We start from the raw sequence: 19976 nt of genomic DNA, 5'->3' as shown, positions 1-19976 counted from the left end.
CCCCCCCCCCACTTGTGCTGTCTCTCCTTCTCTCTCTCTCTCATAATAAATAAAATCTTTAAAAATAAAAATAGCATTCTTTGGCTGAATACTTTCATTGCTGTATATCTTTCTTGAGAAAAGAATAAAACATTTGAAGATTTATATACAAAGATGTTCATTGCAGTGTTATATATAATAGTGAAAAATTGGATCCAAACTAAATGTCCAACAGTAGTAGAGTGATTAAGTAATTTGTAGTATATTCAATTTACTAGATTATTTCATAGTCATTAAATACTCTGAGAAGAATTATTTAATGGCATCAAAAATGTATAATGTGATGCTAAGTGAAAAAATCAACAGTTTGGTCCAAATTTTAGAAGGGGGAAAAAAGAAAGAAAACACACACACACACACACACACACACACACACACACACAGATACATCAACTTGTGGTGTGGTGATCTCTGGGTAGGTGGCATACAGGAGATTTAATTTTCTTAACACATTTCCATTCTTTCCAGATTCTGTATACATTAAGGTTTTATTGCCTTTATAATAAGTGCTGTGGCCAAATGTTATATAAAAGTAATGATCTGACATTTGTATGCAAGATAGATTAGAAGGAGAAAGGGTGGAATAGAGAGGATAAAGCAGATCTAAAAGACATTTTATAAGAAGAAACTCTAGGCTATAAAGACAAATTGGATGTGGCAGATAAAGGGTTTCTAGCATGATCAAAATTAGATAGCAAAGAAGAGAATCCTATTTAATAGAAAAAAGATGTTTAGTTTTGAACACAATTGAGGGTGATTGACGTCTAGGGGGATGTTCTATAGGTAGTTGAAATTACAGATGAAGTTTGTTTCTTCAATTTTAATATGTTTTTGAGCATTGTTTTTTCCAGATATTTTACTCATTGAAATTCATCTGAAATTATAGAGGTTTTGCTTATTTTGTTCTATATTCACATTACTGCTTCATTTTCTTTGAATTTACTGTTAAGTAACTGATTAGCAAATGTTAGCCTGACTTCACCTTGTTTTGCTTTGGACTGGCTCAGAGTTCTTAGGTTTCCATTATGATTATTTTTCATAGTTTCTATTGCTGAAAACTAGGGTTTGAAGAAGAAATGTAATTATCACCCAAACAATATTTATTTATTGATTGATTTTTCTGTGAATTTTAGGCAATGAACATCTTAACTTCAGTGCTGCTTCTGTATGCAAAAGAGGAAGAAGCTTTTTGGCTTCTGGTTGCTGTGTGTGAACGAATGTTGCCTGATTATTTTAACCGTCGAATCATTGGTAAAACACACACACACACACACCATATATAAGCACATATTTTTTTTCTAAACAATTTATATGTCTCCTGTCTATCCAATTATGTATTAAATGGAGGAACTGGTCAATTAGGTTTTGAAATACACAAAATGCAAGCAATATCAAAATGTCACATTCACTGACACGCTCAAGAGAAGAGCTTTTTGTACTGAATATATGATTGGAAAGATTGTTTAATATGTTGCTTTTTAAAGAAAAAGTATTTGGTCTGTTTCTTAATAAAATAGAAATTTTAAGTTTACCGTCTCTGTATTGCTGAAATAGTGGTGATCTGAAGTATCCCAGGCTACTGGATCATTTTTAATAGTTTCTTAATGAGAGACAGATTTTTAACCAGCTTAAAATCTCCACATTTATATGAACTATATTGATATTTGCAAGGTTTGAAAGAAGGATCAAGTTCTTGGTTAGTTAATTTTATAATATTTCCTTCAGTCATCAAATATTTATAGATTTTGACACTACCACAAAACCATAGGTGGTCTCTACTTTGTGCCCTCATAAGCCTTCAGTAACATGGCTGGGTTATTGATTATATTGTCTTTCATTACAGTTATTTGTGTATTTATCTCAAGTTCTGCTAGATATTAAGCCCTTTGAAGATGAGGGTGTTTCATTAATTGGTGTATCTCTTATGGTACCTATTACAGTTTTCTGCACATAATAAAGATTCAATAAATTACTGTTCAAATGAATTTGAACTGAGTTTCTTAAGTGCTTCTTGATGCATGACACTTTGCTAGCAGATAAAGAGATGTGTGAAATATAGAAAAGGCACTGAAGAAGTTCATAATTTAAGGAATAGAGATGAGATATATTGGCATACTAACAAGTGGGAAGGTATCAGAAACAAATCCTTTTGAAAGGTGTTCATTTTTAAACTTCCTTTTATGTTCGCCCAGGTGCCTTGGTGGATCAGGCAGTCTTTGAAGAACTTATCAGGGATCACCTTCCCCAGCTGACAGAACACATGACCGATATGACATTCTTTTCCTCAGTTTCTCTCTCATGGTTCCTCACACTTTTTATTAGTGTGCTGCCTATTGAAAGTGCAGTGAATGTGGTAGACTGTTTCTTCTACGATGGAATAAAGGCCATTTTACAGCTGGGATTGGCAATACTTGACTATAATTTGGACAAACTGCTCACATGTAAAGATGATGCTGAAGCCGTGACAGCTTTAAACAGGTACTGTCAGAACCATAGCATTTCAATTTGGAGAGCCCCTTGGAGATTATGTTGTTCAGCTCCCTTATTTTACAGATGAGGAAACTGAGCCCTAGAAACTGTAAACAATTTGTCCAATGTCACAAAGCTAGTTGCATGAAAAATCTAGGACTAAAGTCCCCTTCTCTGTTTCCAAATAGAATATAATAAGAGTAAATCCCTTTTGAAGTAAACCACTTGGTAACATACACATTTATACTAATATTGTTGATTCAGTGTCCTGGGACTTTCATAGTCCCAGTTTCAGCTATAGAGTGTTATTGTGTAAAAGTAATTTGAAGGGGAAGGGTAATTGATAATGTTAAATATCCAGTGGGAGAAACTGTTCTGGTTTTCAAGTAATTTCAGACAGGTAGGCTGAGTTTTATTTACCCAGTGCTTTTTCTGTGAATGTTATTTTATATTGGAGCACTTACGTGTTGTGTGTGTGTATGTGTGTGTGTGTATACACTATACACTATGTATGTATATGTTAAATGAATGAATATTTGATTAGGGTAACTGTTGCATCAAATACCATTTTGTACGGAATAAAATCTAAACACGCTGGCATTCAGAATACTCTGTGTTAAGGCCTCAGTGTACCTTTCTTATTTCTCCTTACTTGCCTCTACATACCTTATATCCCATCCTTACTGGGCTATGTGGTATTTGCTGAGTACTCTCTGAGCCTATTTGCTTTCCTCGTGCTCTCCTCTCTGCCTCCGAAATAATTTCTTCACCATCCCATTCCCTGCTCCCTTGTCCTCCTAATTCCTGACCATCTTCAAATTCCACTTTTTCATAAGACCATCCTTTATCCTCTCAGTTGACATTACCCTCTAACTAACTAGGGAGAAATTAGCTGTCATTTCCTCTGCCTTTTACTTCTACTAATTCTTGTATTACTGTCACTTTTGGATAGGTTCTTTGACAATGTCACTAATAAGGATAGCCCATTGCCCTCAAGTGTTCAGCAGGGTTCAAACGTGAGTGATGAAAAAAGCAGTCATATTAGAGTGGATATTACAGATTTGATTAGAGAGTCAAACGAGGTAAGTTTTTTTCATACCACAAATATAATTACATAGTATAGTTTAATGATTGGTACTATAGTTCTATCTCTAGTGGTATGTTAAGAGTAAGAAGATAATACAAGTAAAGACATAATTTAAAATCCAATTTCACTCTATTTATTTGTGTATTTTTATTGAGGTATAATCGACATGCAATATTATATTAATTTCATGTGTGCAACATAGTGATTCAACATTTGTATTGTATACATTGTGAACGGGTCACCACAGTAGGTGTAGTTACCATCTGTCACCACACAGAGTTAATACGATATTATTGACTGTATTCCCCATGCTGTACTTTTTATCTCCATGGACTTACTTATTTTACAACTGGAACTTTGTACCTCTTGATCCCCTTCACCCATTTTGCACCCCCCACATCCCTTCCCCTCTGGCAACTACTGCTCTGTTCTCTGTATCTATGAGTCTGGGTTTTCTTTTGTTTATTTTTTAGATTCCACTTATAAGTGAAATCATGTCATATTTGTCTTTCTCTGTCTGACTTATTTCACTTAGCATAATACCCTCAGGTCCATCCATGTTGTTGCAAATGGGAAGAGTTTCTTCTTTTTATGACTGAGTAGTATTCCATTGTATAAAAATTAGTTCTGTGAACTGTTCCTAGATTATACAGCCTCATGTGCTTCAGTTTGCTATTCTTTAAATGAAACGATATTCACTTGCTTTCACAGACAATGACCACTTTTAAATATCTATCACTGTATAAAAAGGCAAAAATTATTCTCTTCTTAGAGACTAAGAATTTTTCCAATGTTCTTGTACTTAGTCTAGACAACATAGTAGATGGAATTCTCTCCAGTAAATATATAGAAAAACTGAAACGTGGGAGGTGAAAATTTGCATAACCACTGAACAAGTTAGGAAAATAGCTAGAAATAGAACCAAGGCCTCTGAGAATTGAATCTGGTGAAATTCAATTGTAGGAAAAGTAGATATTTATTATGAATGAGTATCTACTGAAATCATATTTTTTTGCAGAAATATGGTAATATTCGCTATGAAGATATACACAGCATGCGCTGTCGAAATAGGTTATATGTCATACAGACCCTAGAGGAAACAACAAAGCAGAATGTGGTGAGTATCTATCCTATGGGGGGGAAACCAATTGGAGTAACATGTTTTTTCCAACTTCCTTAAAAAAAATTGACATTCCATGTGAAGAAAATGAATATAACTAAACTTTTGAGCTAGAGTCTTGCCACAGCTTAGCTTACTGTAATTTGTTAAGAGAGGAAGTAAATTATTTTTCCTAGTTGGATTATGTTGATTTCTCCAGAATGTTTTGTTATTTGACCTTTAATATTGAATGCTGCGATATAGGCATTTAAGCATAACATATTTGTGATGTGCTTCATCAGCAGCTGACCTACATAGTAGTCAGTGCTGCTAATTTATATTATTATCCTTGAAACCTAAGATAAGGTAAAAAAGATATAAAACTGTGTTTTAAATACTCTCCTTTTTAATATTTGGGTGGCTATATAAGAAGCTGTTAATATTGGTTGCCTCTGGTGAATGAGATTAGTAGATTGCTGGTTGGAAGAGGGAGAGTTTCACTTTGCTGTGTATACATCCTTCTGTACTGTTTGAGCTTTTATTGTAAGCGTGTATTGTTTTTGTAAACCTGCTTGCTTAAAGGCCGTGTCCTCAGAGATACCAATCTGGGAAAATACACATTTCTGAAGATTCTAGGTTTAGCTTTCAATTAGATAATTCAGTGATGTTACTGTAGTTAGCATAAACCCCCTTGTTTTGTTTTTTATATATTAACATTAAAAAATAAGTAATACATGTTCACTAAGTAATAAACATGAAAGAAATATAAAAAGGTAAAGGTTCCCTACCCCAGGAATAACCAATATTAAAATTATTTGGCATGTATCCTTCCAGATCTTTTTTCTGTGTATCTGTGGACATAAATGTGTGTGTGGGGGGAGTGATATAGTTTTTTAAATGAGATCATATCAGTTACTTTGTTCTGCAGCTTACTTTTTTCACTCAGAAATATATGATAGTCATTGCATACCAGTACATATAGACCTCCCTCACTTTTCTTAACATACTGAATAGTATACCATGGTACGGACATACTATACAGTTGATCCTTGAACAACACAGAGGTTAGGGGCCCCGATTCCCTGTGCATCCAAAAATCCACATGTAACTTTTGACTTCCCAAAAACTTAAGTACAGTTGACCCTTGAACAACATAGGTTTGAACTGTATGGGTTCATTTATATATGGATCTTTTTTGATAACTATAGTACTGTGAATGTATTTTCTCTTCCTTATGATTTTCTTAATATTTTCTCTTCTCTAGCCTACTTATTGTGAGAACACAGTATATAATATATATAACATACACAATATGTGTTAATCCACCATTTAGGTTATCAGTAAGGCTTCTGGTCAACAACAGGCTATTAGTTAAGTTTTGGGGGAGTCAAAGTTATATGTTGATTTTTCACTATACAGGGGGTTCAGTGCCCCTAAACCCCATGTTGTTCAAGAGTCAACCGTACTAATAGCCTACTGTTGACCAGGAGCCTTACTGATTCATTCAGGTTCAGACATTTTAAAAAAATGGATATTGAATGTTAACTTTGATGAAAAGACCTTTCCATATCTTGAGATTATATATTTTACCAGCTTTGTTAATGTAGTAAATTATATTAAGGAATTCCTAATATTAGACTTCTGTTGGATTCTTGAAATGAATCCTGCTTGGTCATGTCACATTGTTATTTTAATATTCTGCTTTGATGATTTTGCTACATAGCTATGTTCTTTACATCTGTGTTGAAGTCACATTGGCTTATAGTTTTCTTTCTGTGTGTGCTAACTTTAGTTTTCATATCAGAGTTGTGCTCATGTCATAGAATGAATTTTGGAATAAATTATATTTTACTATGCTTGAGAATAGTTTAGATCACATAGGAATTATACATTACCTGAAAGTGTGAGTAATTGAGCCTATAAAACCATCTGGATCTGCTGTCTTTTGGTAGAAGGCAGATTTTTTTATTACCTTTTCAGTTCCATCTATTCAGAATTTGTTCTTCCTGGGTTAATTTTGGTATTTTACTTTTTTCCTAGAAAATTATCTATTTCATCTAGACTTTCAGATATATTGATATAAAACTTATAGAATTCATTCAACAGATATTTAATGCTACCTCCTCTGTGCTGGACACTTTTAATGACCTTTATACCTATATTATCATTTTACTTCTCAGTGTTATTTATTTGTGCTTTCTTTTATCACACTTGCTGGATATTTGTCTATTTTACTTTTTAAAAATGAACCAACTCTTTGTTTTATTTATTGTTTTATTTTTATTTACTTGTTTTATTTATTGTTTTTAATTTCCACTGTTTTAATTCTTTTATCTTTATTCTTGCTTTTAAATTTCCTAAATACCAAAATCATTGTACCATTGATGCTTATTAATCATGTAGTAGGATAAAACTACATATTTTCTGAGCTTATTACTCCTTGGATTATGTTTTTTGGCACAGAGAGGGAATGCACATCTCTCCCAATGTCTTTGAAGTGTTTAATGACAGCCCCACTTGATGACTTGACAGATTGCTTATGTGGCAAGAGAGGAATATAGAGAATGAGACTTAGAATACTGTTGCTTATATTTATAAACATTAAATGGATGTCCTTTGGCAATGACCTCTGGGTATGAAGGGATGAAGGTGAAAGTACATGTCAGAGTAGAATTGAACTGTAGTCTATGTACAACCTTTTTAAAGGGCAAAATTGGTGCATTTATCTTTGTTATTCTTTTTAAAAGTTAGAAGAGAATTATTTTATTCTAGCAGAGGGAGATTTCTAAATGGATTCAAGGAGAATTTCAATACTGAAGGGTTAAATTCTAAATTGCTTTTAATCTTTTTAAAGTTGCGTGTTGTATCACAAGATGTGAAATTGAGCCTTCATGAATTGGATGAACTTTACATCATCTTTAAGGTACTATTGTTCTTCTTCTTCAAGTGAAAAATAATACTTTTAAGCAAAATTTTACCACAACCACTCTTAAATATTTTATCTTTAATTGTTTTAGTAGACATACTTAAAAGAAAATAATTTTTATGATTTACTGGTTTTCCTCTTTTTATTTGTTTTTAATAGAAAGAGCTGTTTTTTTCTTATTATTGGTGCTTGAGTTGTCCAGTATTGAAGTACCACGACCCCAGTCTGCCATATTTGGAACAGTATCAGATTGACTGCCAGCAGTTCAGAGTGTTATATCACTTGTTGAGTCCCTGGGCTCATTCTGCAAACAAAGACTCACTAGCCTTATGGACATTCAGATTGTTGGATGAAAACTCTGACTGCCTTATAAACTTCAAAGAATTCTCCTCTGCAATTGGTAGGATGATGTCCAGTAATTTTCTTTTTTAAAGCAAAAAATAAAGGTCCCCCTAGAAATGCTTAGTACTGCCTGTTATTGCCAATTTAGTCAGATTTTATCAGCCTGAGTTACATTATCTCCAGCCTTAGCATAAGTGGACCTTTTTCTGTGTTTATTAATAAAACTAAGTACATTGGTCTCATTTTGACCCAGCCCTCTCAGAAAAGCAAGCTGTTAGATATGGATGTTTTAAAAGTTAACATGAAGGAAGAAAATGTCCCTATCTTCCCTCACTCAGGCACATGAATACTTCAAAAGGAGCTTCCCCCCCCCAGTAAAAATCAACCACATAACCTAGAAAAGTGGTAGAGAGATAATCCAACAAACATGTTGTACCTGTATATAGTTCTCTATATACATTGTTCCTTTGCTTTTCCAGACACCCCAGCATACTTTCTTATCAGGGATTGCCCTTTGAAGAGGAGTTCTTTCCTCAAATGAGGCATAAGGCCTCAATCAAAAGAAAAAAGAAAATTTAGGTTGGGGGAAGGGAAATCAGCAGACAAGCATTTCTCCCTCTGATAAAGGGTATTTTGTTTACACACTTGAAGGAGAGAATCTGGCTGACTGGGTGGTGGTTTCACTGTTAGCTTAAGTAACAGAAGGTTTTTGAATCCTAATTACTGGCTAATGTCTGTCTCTTAATTAATCTGTGTTGCTGGAGTTGATTGAATGGTCTTTGAAAATATAATTTGTAATTGAATTTTATTGAACAGATATAATGTGCAATGGAAGTTTCACTGAGAAGCTTAAGCTGCTTTTTAAGCTTCATATTCCTCCAGGTAAGAGTTTAACAGTCTTTAATGATGTGCAGGAGTTGATTCCATTTTAACAAGTATAATTGCAGATACTCAATTTTAATAAATAACATAATTTTCAATATGATATAAAGTCATTATTTCATTGTGGCCCATGGATCATATGTCCGGTACTTTTGCAGATATATAGTTACAGTGAAATCTATGGAAGAGATTCTGTGTAACAGATGGGTTCACAAATTTCCTTCCAGTTAGTGGTCAATTTAATGATAGTTCATGTATAAGAACTACCTAACATTTGAATATTGGTATAATATTGAAATGTGATGTTGTTGTTATTGTTGTCATTGGAGAGTAGAATTTAACTTTAGGCAAACTGCCAAACTTGTGGAATACTACAGATTATTCAGAAAAAAATGAGACTAGGCAGCAGGAATACTAAACATTTGGAAAAGGAAGCAAAATAAAAGCTACCGTTTATTGAGCACTTGCTCTATTGAGGCATTTACTTTACATGTATTCTTTTACTTAATTCTCACAGTATCCCTGAGAAGTGGTAATGTCCTTCCAATTTTGATGATGAGACTAAGGCTCAGAAAGATTAAATTATTGGGCCAAGATCACATAGCTAATAAATTGCGTAGCTGGCATTCAAACTGAGGTCTCATGCCAAAGCCCAGGTTTCTTTCTATTCTACCATACTGTCCTAAGGTTACCATATAATGCCGGTTTACTTCAGTGTTTTCCACTGACCTTAAGAGGCTGCCTTTCCCAGGCCTGATCCATATTTTGGGAAAACAGTCTTAGACTTTAAGCTAAAGGAACATTGCAAAAGTGCCATTTAGTTTAGATAGGGTTAAATCACACAAGCAAAAAGCACCTCATAATTTGTCTAAAGCTACACCTGGGATTTCTTTTAGAGTCTTCCCAAGATAGCCAGGAACTATTCTTTACCAGACCAAAAATCTAAAAGCCATCTTTGACTCAGATCACAAACAGAGCATTAAAAACCAAAGATAAACCACCTAATAATTTAATTATGAAGGACTTTACATTGTCAAGTCAAATTACTGTTAGAATGTTTAATGTTGTCATGGAATGAATATGCTTTCAGTAGAGGATCAAAAATGGAAAGAAAAACCACTGTGTATCCGTTAATAACACTCAACTTCATGTTTGCCTTATTATTGAAGATGTTCTTAAATGACTGAGGTTACATTTTCAGAGATTTCAAAATGCCAGATTTTCTTATTTCGACTTGTAATGGCTCTCAGAAAACTATTAAAAAACAAGAGAACTAATAGAACTCAGAGTGATCAAGAACTTCTTGTTATTTGCTAAAGAGTAGTACCACATCTACATTTTTTCACATATGTCTTTCTTGTAGTGAACTTTTGTTTAACTCTCTGCCCCCAGATTGCTTGACCTGTTATAGGACCCATTTCTGTCCCTTATTGTCAGTAAATTGATTTGGGTTATCTCTTTTCAGCTTATACTGAAGTGAAATCTAAGGACCCTTCAAAAGGAGATGAACTTTCCAAGGAAGAATTACTTTATTTCAGTCAGCTCCATGGTAAATATCTGTTAAAAAAATTTTTTTTGATGATTAGTCATTCATAGAGATCTTCCTGGCTTAAATATTTTTTTACCCAGCTACCGTTAATAAAATTTGAGTTAATTATACCTTATATTTCTTTTGTGCTACCATAACACTTAGCACAGTGCTAAATGCATGCTAAGTACACCATAAATAGCTGACTAATTAACTGAAATGTGTTTTGGGTTTTGATTTATGGAATTTTTTGTCTACTGGAGGATTAGAAAGAAAACGCATTTTGTTTCTACTTATGTTGCAGAAATTTCTAAAATGTATCCGACCATTTTCATGCCTTGTTAAAATATACAGTGGAAACAATAGAATCTTTGATGATTGAAGGTCATAGCTATTATTCAAACAGTGAATACTTATTATAAGTCACTGTAGGTGTTGGAGACAGGGATGAATCTGTCTCCAAGACATAATTTGGAAGTGTTATGAGCTTATTTTTGTGTCCTTTGCCTCTTTTTCATAAACATGAATGTCTTATAGAGGGATAAGTCCTGATTAATGTATGTTTATAGTTACTGTATGTTGGTGTTTGAACATTAAGTTTGAAGAGACCTTATAAATCATCTCGCCAAATCCCTTAATTTATATAGATAAGGGCACAGAGACCCAGGACAGAGAGTGACTTGTGCAAGATTTCACAACGAGTTATTGCCACGATCAGTCTTCTGATGTCCCGCAAGCTTTTTTTTCCTGATAATAAAAGTAACACAGTTCAGTTTGAAAAAGGTCACAAGGAAAAAAATACCACCCAGAAATTAATAATATTTGTATACTTCTAGGATTTTTTCCATATAGATTTTTCCCAGTGTTCTTTCTGCTATAAAAGTTCTTGAAACTTTGTCTTCTGGTGAGAGGAGATCATGTCAGCTAAAACTGGTTTCCTGAATTGAAGAAAATAACTTGTCCCTAAGTCTTTATATAAAATATAATTTTACTTTCAAACGGTATTTACTTGTTAAATATTTTACAGAGTGCAATTATTTTCTTTTCCTGTAGTTTCCAAGCCTACAAATGTGAAGGAAGCAGAATCACTAAAAAACAGCCCTGAAAAAGGTACTGTGATTAGAAATATCATTTAGTTTAAGTTATTGTTTTTGTGAATAGGGTTACCTACAAAGGCAAATAGTGGATCCCCTTGAAAGGCTATTGATTTGTCCTGAGAGCCGTTTCACTTTTTTGTGTTAGTTTAACAATTTAGTCTTTCTTGTCTTGATACTTAAGTCTCAGAAGTTGTACTAAATGACCCATATTCATTTAATTTTACTATTTTGAAAATATTTATTTTTAATTACAAGAGTTAGTAGATAATAAAAGAAATTTAAAAAGAAGTCTTCATACCCCCACTGAGCTCCACCCTGAAGCAAATGTGAAAACATTTTGTTCTATATCCTTTCCAGACCCATTTCTATGTATGCACAACCACATATGGATATTTCTCTTTTATTAAAAAAAGAAGCATTCCATAAATAGTGTTCTACAATTTGCTTTTTCAGTTTTGTGATATATCATGGACATTTTCATGTCAGTACATTTGGATCTGTCTTATTCTTTTTAATGGGTATAGGGTATTCCATTCTTTGGTTGTACCATAATTCAATAACTAGCCCAATATTGATGAACATTTAGGTTGCTTCCAGTTATTTGTATTGCAAACTATGTTGCAACAAACATTTTATACTTACATTATAAGATATTTTTATACACATTTCTTTAGGATAGGATACATTTATAGCAGTATGAGAATGCTGTGTCAAAGAATAAGCACATTTAATATTTTGATCAAGGCTGTCAAATTGCTCTCCAAAAGTCCCATCATTCTTTTTATGTTTTTGAGTAACATTTAGTTAAAAAATAATGAATTGCTAAAGATCTATTTAAATATAAGAACTTCCCTAGGTTGTTCAGTATATCTACCTAGTTTTCCAATGAGTCTTAAGTAATTATTAATAGTCACATTAATTATCTTCATTAAACTCTTCAAAGGAATGAATGGATAGTAGTGTTTTGAATTTTTTTAAGAGGAGCCACCATAGGCCACTTCAAAATCTGCATACTAAGAACATCACATAGAAGCTGTTTTAACTTAATAATATGCATGAGAACATCTACATGAACTTTACATTGTCAAGCCAGGGTGTACTGTTTAATCGAAAATGCATCCTTCTCCCTCTCTCTTCACATGTTCCTAGTCCCCAGACTTCCCAAAGTAAAAGTTTTAGTTTAATGGAAATGGAGAACATATTCTGAAAGCCAGTGGGTGAAATAAAAGGTAAATTCAGATAATTTTCTGAGTTATTAAAAGGTAGAATCTTATATCTTAATGAAATAATTTCCAATCGTTAGTTATTCTTCTGAGATTTGGGGAAATAGAGTGGACTGTTCATTATGAAGTGGTTTTATTCCACTCATACAGGCAAAGGAAAAGTTGATATTCAAGCATATCTAAGTCAATGGCAAGATGAGCTTTCCAAAAAAGAAGAAAACATTAAGGATTTACCAAGAATGAATCAGGTATAGTATTTTCAAAGAAAAAAATTCTAGGTTCTTGTTTATTTTTATGAATGTGGGTGTATCCAACTCTAAAATAGCTAACATGTTATTACAAAAACAGTTAAATAATATATGTATCATCTCTAAGTTTCAGATGAGCAGAGAAGGGTTGGAGCAAATTTTTAAATGATTTTCTACTTTAAGCACTTAAATGCATTTAGTGTTTCAGAATAGTTCCTCTGCTATGACAACATTTGTGACTATAGGAAAGATGTATGTATAAACATACATTTCAATGTTTCCTATTTCCAGCTTTATTGGAAGTGTTCATTTATTCAGTAAACATTTTTTAGTGCCTACTGGGTATCTGACAGACCCAGTGTTAGTACTAGGAATAAGCAGTTACTAAAATAGGTCACATGCTGGTTTCTAATCATCTTGTATTTGAACCTGCTCGAACAATACTAATGACTACTACTTGACACAATTCTAAATCCATCTCTTAAACACTGTTCAGTTTATGTTCTTAATGTTTTTTAAATTAAAATCTGTTGGTGTACATACTGAGGACCCCCAGAACTTTACCACAATGAGAACTATCAAATAGCGGTATTCCTCATGGACTAGGCAGTTTGGTAGCTGAATAAGTACTTTTTAAAATAAATCAATATGATGTTTATTCTAAAATTTTTTTATAAATAAGCAGTGCTACAGACTACGGTAGAAAGAGAAATAAAACTTGAGAGTTTGGTACAATTTATTTTGATGAAGTACATCCTTTGTATTTGCTTTTTATTTACAGATAAACTTTTCTGTTAGGATGATTGACTTATTGTGTTGTAATCGAGTTGTTTTTTTTAAATTGACAAATATCTTTTAGGAATGTCTATGGATTATCTAGGGGCAATTAGCAAACACAACAGTTTATTTCACCACTTGGGTCCCACCTCAGCCTTTAAAGAGAAACATGGCTAAATGGGCCCTGTGGAGCTACCTTGTACTACTAGATAGTTCGCAAAACATTCTTCCGTAAATTTAAGTCATCCTAGTTGAGCTGCCCACTGTAGCCCTTTGGAGAAATCAAGGGTAACTCCTCATTAAGCCTTTCATTAAGATTGGTTAATGAATGAACGATTCACATGTAAGGGAATAGGTGAATTTGCCTAATTAAAAGTACCACCGGGGCACCTGGGTGGCTCAGCCAGTGGTTAAGCATTTGACTCCTGGTTTCAGCTCAGGTCATGATCTCCAGGTCCTGAGATCAAGCTCTGGGCCCAGGAGGGAATCTACTTCCCCTCTTCCTCTCCCTTTGCCCCTCCCCCCTCAAATAAATAAATAATTTTTAAAAATTACCCCCTAACATTGAGGGAATGCTGGCAGGTAAGCGGCCCAAGAATTATTGTATATATATGTATATAATGTATTGCTATTAGGCAACATAGGAGAAGATTTAAAAGGCATTTTCTTCCATGGTTTATACCCATCTTTCTAGAACCAAGATTTATTTGGGGAATTAATCATTAGGTTTTTGTTTTTTTTTTTTTAACTTCTATGGTGAGGGTTAAATGGCACAAATTCTAAATAGGAGACTGTTTATTACTTCTACGTTCTCTTTCTTTTTGCTAAATCTAGTATCAAATGTGGTATTTCTAACTTATGTCTTTCAGTCACAATTCATTCAGTTTTCAAAGACCCTATATAATTTATTTCACGGGGACCCTGAAGAAGAGTCGTTATATCAAGCCATTGCTGTTGTAACCAGCCTTTTGCTCAGGATGGAAGAAGTTGGAAGGAAACTACATAGCCCTACAGCATCAGCCAAAGAATTCTCTGGTACAGTCTGTGCTTCTGGAGGACCCAGTGAGGGGAAAACAGAGAGCCACTTGAAGAAAGCTCCCTCCTCTCTGAGGGAAGAACCTCAGTGGTCATTTGCATTTGAACAGATTCTTGCGTCTTTGTTGAATGAACCAGCATTGGTGAGGTTTTTTGAGAAACCCATAGATGTAAAAGTGAAACTAGAAAATGCAAAAACCTCTCAGTTAAGCTGTAGAACCAAGATGTAACTCTCTTAACAGGAATTGCCTATTATAGACAAGTTTACTAAGATTCCTGTAGCTGTCAGCTTGATTCTTGGGAATAGGGATCAGGGATTTATCTTGTTACCAACGTGTTTGAAGGTTAAAAAAAAAAAGATATGTGGAAGCACAATGATTCATTGTTTTGTGGTTGTCTCTGATTTTGATATTCTTCATTACAAATGAACTCTTTATAGTTCACATGATATGCAATATCAGGGGAATATGCTAAATGTTACCACCAGAGGGCACTACCATATCACTTTTAGTAAGAAAATTCCTAATTTGTGCTATTTACATATGAATTACTGACGATTTTGAAAATGTGATGTTATTTTGAGTATTAGTGATGCTGACATGTCATCCATAAACCCTACTTTCCAAATTGCCTCAGTCCTATTAGAATGCTTTAGAAATCCAGGCTCTTAGATCTATAGCCTTAATTATCTAAGTGATTTACCGTACGGGGACCTCATTTTCAAGTTATCTAACTGAAATAATACTAACTTTTTAAAGTTAATATCATTCAGTTTTCTAATAATAAATGGTTTTTTTAGTAACTTCTACATTCTTCCTACCTGAGAGTGGTTCAGAAGCTGCTGACACACTTCTAAGTCTGTGACTGATAAAAACAAGAACTCAAAATTCTGGGCTAATATAAGGAGAAACAATATTGGATTTAATTTTAAGCTGGATAAAGCCAGTCTCTTCAAAAGGGTTAAGAAACAGTTCAGTTAACCGATATAGCTCTCTCATTAGACTGAGCAATTACTTGAAATTCTTCTGAGCACTGCTGTTTGTGACATTTGTCTCAGAGTAGCCCGTGACTGCTTTGGTTCTAGCTTTAGATTTTGAATTTTCACCAGTCGTATTTTAAGCTACATTAAATAGACTGAATTACTGTGTTAGTCTGGCAAGTTCATAAAGTATACTTGTGTGTAATGATAGTTAAGGTAATTGCTGGTGTCTATCTAAAAAGTTTTGACCATCTATCTGATTGAGAAGTGTGATTTCTATATTTTTTGCTGCTTATATTTCAGTCATTACAATGAAAGCCCATTTAGAGATAATGGGCTTTTGTTAACACTTTGAAGGGAAAAAAAAGCAAAACCACACCTGTTCAATCTTCAGTGCTGTTTTTGACAAGAGCAAGTTATTAATCAATTGACTTAGGAGATTGTGGGGAGAGATCATCCATTGGAGCTTCTTTTTTCATGAAAGGCCTTGGTTTTTTTAAGCCCTTTGACTTTTCAGATATGAAACAATAAAAGGGCAAAAATTCTTTAGAGTAACCCAAGACATCTCCCTTTCTGGAAAGGAATTGGTATAGTCAGCCTTTGACAAGAGTCCACTGTGAACAAGGCCTAACACAAAGGGTTTCATCATCACAGAATATGTTATTTTCAAAGAGATTCAAGGATCTTAAGTTGATCCTTTAAATTTCATAAATTGGACTTGGCCAAACACTTACTAGTGTTGTCTTTAAAATGATTTGGTCAACTTTATCTTTTCAAGGAAATTATCACTTAAAGATACAGTTGGTAAATAAGCATCTATGCCTTTTCTCAGAAATCATTTGCTGAAATGTGTCCAAATTTTAGAGTTTAGTTAATAGTTTATATGTGAACTATCATACATCTGCTATTTTGCAATGATTGTTAAATTATAGTAGCTCTAAAAAGACACAGGGTTCTATGCTTATATACAAAGGCACTATTGCACATACTTTGTTGAATATTTTGTCAATTATATTTACAAAAAAAGATACTTTCTTAAGAGCATATGTTATTAATATTTGATATGATTTTAAAGTCTGAATATTGAAATTTAGCCTATATTAATTTAAATTGAATACTTAGATTTTTGAATTGCAAAATGATTATAAATGCAAGTTAAAAGGGCAAACATTTATTTTCTGAGTCTGCAGGAGAAATAAGATGAACACATAGTTTTATAGTTGGTACCTTGTTAAGCAAATGAGTTGTTCTTAATATTAAAAATCTTATGTAGTTGTGTTAAACTGAACCACTGTGTTATACCTTATACATTAAATTAAATGTGTTATAAGGTGGCTTTACTTGTCTTTATAAAAATAAATATTACAAATCTATTGCATTAAACATGAAAAATTGTTTACTAAAAGATATTACCGTTATTTATTACAATGTTTTTTATTTCCACTTAGTTATCACTTGAGGACTTCTTTATTAGTTAAGGTTAGGTTGCAGAGGACAGAATTCACTCTAATTAGTTAAGACAGAAAAGATTTATTACCAGACATTAAGTGGCTTACAGAATTATCAAGAGGACTGACTCTAAATTGAACTTTCAAGAACAACTTCCAAAACTACACCACAGAACCAGGCCACCAAGGGAGTTGCTAATTCTTCCGCGATTAGGAAACTGCTACTTCCTGCTACCGTGATGAAAAGCCAACACCGCAGCTGCTACTTACAGATCCATGCTCCACCTGCTATGATTTCTACCAGCAAAAGAGATGCCAGGCATCCCATCTCTCAGCGCCCACAAGCTAGTGACTAAGTTGCAATAGAACAAGCAAACATCTTCATAACCATGTTTACCAGCAGAAATGGCAGAAGTGTAGCCTTCACCTCCCTTCTGATATTCAAGTCTCATGAGTATGCATCTGATTGACCTATAGAATACCCAGAATCCTAGTTGCAAGGGAATCTGGAAAATATCCTTTTAGCTTTTTAGCCTGTGCAGTACAGGAAAGCACACTAAGAGGCTAGAATGGACATTGAGCACTGCATTTGTTTTCTAATGCTGTGTAACAAGTTACCACAACACACATTTATTATCTTACCATTTCAGTGGGTTAGAACTCTGGGCTCAGCTTAGCTGGGTGCTGTGTTTAGGCTCTCACAAGGCTGCAACGAGGGAATCAGCCAGGCTGGTTCTCACACAGAGGCTCAACTGGGGAAGAATCGACTTCCATGCTTACTTAGCTTTTGGCAAATTTATTTCCTTATGGTTATAGGTCTGGAGGTGCCAGCTTCTTGCTGGTAGTTAGCCAGAGGCTGTCCTCAGCTCCTAGAGGCTTCACTCAGTTCCTAGCAGCTGCCCTCAAATTCTTCAGGCTGCCCACATTTCCTTGCCCTGTGGGCTTCCCCAGAATGGCCATTTACTTCATCAATCTAGTAAGGAGTGTTTCTAGAACATGACAGTATCTTATATAATGTAACATGTCACAGTGGTGGCATCTCATCCCGTTTGTCATATTCTGTTGGTTAAAGGTAAGTCACAGGTTCTACCCACTGTCAAGGGGAGGTTACACAGTGGCATGTACTTCGGGAAGCAGGGACTATAGGGGAGCACCGTAGAGTCTGTCCACTACAAGCACCTATCTATGATATCCACCTCTTTTACCGCAACATACCCTTCTTCCCATATTTGTACATAACCGCTAAAAGCATCAATGGCAGGCGCTGCCTGTTGTAACGTAAATCCTCATACAAACAAAAATACATTAATCCTCTCTCCTGAGGGAAGATCCAAGTTTCTATTGGTCACTTGGATCCATGGATGAGTGGTATCTACTTGTCCTAATTCAATCTCAGTCCCATCTTGATATCCTGTAACATGTGAACTAAAAAAAAAAAACATTAATTACCATAAAACTCACCTTATATAAAACAGTAGAGGGAAAGTAGGGAAATAAACTGATTGCTATATATGATTATGTACGTTAAAGAGAAAGGGAGAAAATATGGGTAGCTACTATAGTCCTCATTTGCGCAACTAGTCATGAGGCCGTAGTTGTGTTTTATTTTTTTAATTATCACACAATAAATTAATTTCCTTTTGCTGTACACTTCTATGAATTTCAACACAGGTATATATTCCTGTAACCATCATCACAAGTATAATACAGAACAGTTCCATCACCCCCCAAAACTCCCTCATGCTATCTGTGTACAGTCATACTCTCCTCCCACCCAACAACCACTCATGTTTTATCCCCACTTCCCATGGCCACATGACCAAGGATTGGCTAATCAGATGCTTCTGCTCAGAATTTCTTAATATACAGCAGAGCAGGATGGAAAGTGGGGAGTACATCTCATGGCAGTGGTGGCATCTTCATATTAGCACTCTGGTTCTGAGGTAGGACTTAAAGTGCATTTGGATGCCCAGACTTTATTCCCCTTTTTTGGGGGGAGCTTCTTAGTGGATCCATGAGCTCAACAGTTCAATGAAGTCTTTTTTCACTTTTACCAGCCAGAATCCATTTCTTTGGCTATTTAAAGTAAGATTGATGCATGTGACACTGGGAGCCCTATACCACTAGATCCCTCAAAGCAATGCAAGCAAATTATCCCAGGAGCTACATTCCTTGGCTTAAAATCACCAGTAGAAGGGTGTTTTATCCTTCATCTCACATTATACTGCAACTTCCGTTTCTGTTATCAGAACCACATCTTTCTCCTATCCCAGAATCAAGCAATAGATTTCCTAGCTTCTAATTCTCCTTGTCTTCCCTGCAGGTAATGTCTCCTTTATGGCTGCTTTTAAGATCTTGGTCTTTCCAATGTTCTACAGTTTCTTGTGATTTATGTAGCTTTTTAAAAAATCCTGTTTGAGATTAATGATTAAATTTTGATAATCAACTATCATTCTCCAAGACCCATATACCTTCTACACAAGCCAAATAGGCAAGTTAAATGAGGATGTACTAGAAATCCCTCTCCCACCTCCCATATAACCACACACATCCTTCGTATCTTTGGTGGGCACTCATCCCTGTGATTTCCCCAGGGATACAGTATTGACAGATACAGCAAACCCTACGTGGCCCTTCCTACCACAAATAGTCCTTACTACACTGGTCAGGGAGCAAATATGGTACGTCTGTCAATTGCTGAGTATGGCTATTTTATTTTTTTTAATATTTATTTGTCAGAGCACAAGCAGGGGGAGCGGCAGACAGAGGGAGAAGCAGGCTCCCCACTGAGCAAGGA

General features: G+C 34.5%; 1 protein-coding gene across 1 annotated transcript in view; it reads left to right on the top strand.

Moving 5' to 3' along the window:
- Positions 1-17120, top strand: part of TBC1D8B (TBC1 domain family member 8B) — a 53979-nt gene extending 36859 nt beyond the window's left edge. The window contains exons 11-21 of the mRNA XM_008697233.2: positions 1173-1290; positions 2232-2517; positions 3461-3590; positions 4614-4712; positions 7549-7617; positions 7780-8020; positions 8779-8844; positions 10310-10393; positions 11426-11482; positions 12843-12940; positions 14587-17120. Of these exons, the coding sequence (XP_008695455.2) occupies positions 1173-1290; positions 2232-2517; positions 3461-3590; positions 4614-4712; positions 7549-7617; positions 7780-8020; positions 8779-8844; positions 10310-10393; positions 11426-11482; positions 12843-12940; positions 14587-14982 (1644 nt within the window). The 3' untranslated portion in view covers positions 14983-17120. The remainder of the gene's footprint in view (positions 1-1172; positions 1291-2231; positions 2518-3460; positions 3591-4613; positions 4713-7548; positions 7618-7779; positions 8021-8778; positions 8845-10309; positions 10394-11425; positions 11483-12842; positions 12941-14586) is intronic.
- The last annotated feature ends 2856 nt before the right edge of the window (positions 17121-19976 follow it).

Source organism: Ursus maritimus (assembly GCF_017311325.1).
Source record: "Ursus maritimus isolate PB19 chromosome X unlocalized genomic scaffold, ASM1731132v1 scaffold_X1, whole genome shotgun sequence".
Classification (NCBI taxonomy): domain Eukaryota; kingdom Metazoa; phylum Chordata; class Mammalia; order Carnivora; family Ursidae; genus Ursus; species Ursus maritimus.
This window is presented reverse-complemented; position numbering and strand designations above follow the sequence as displayed.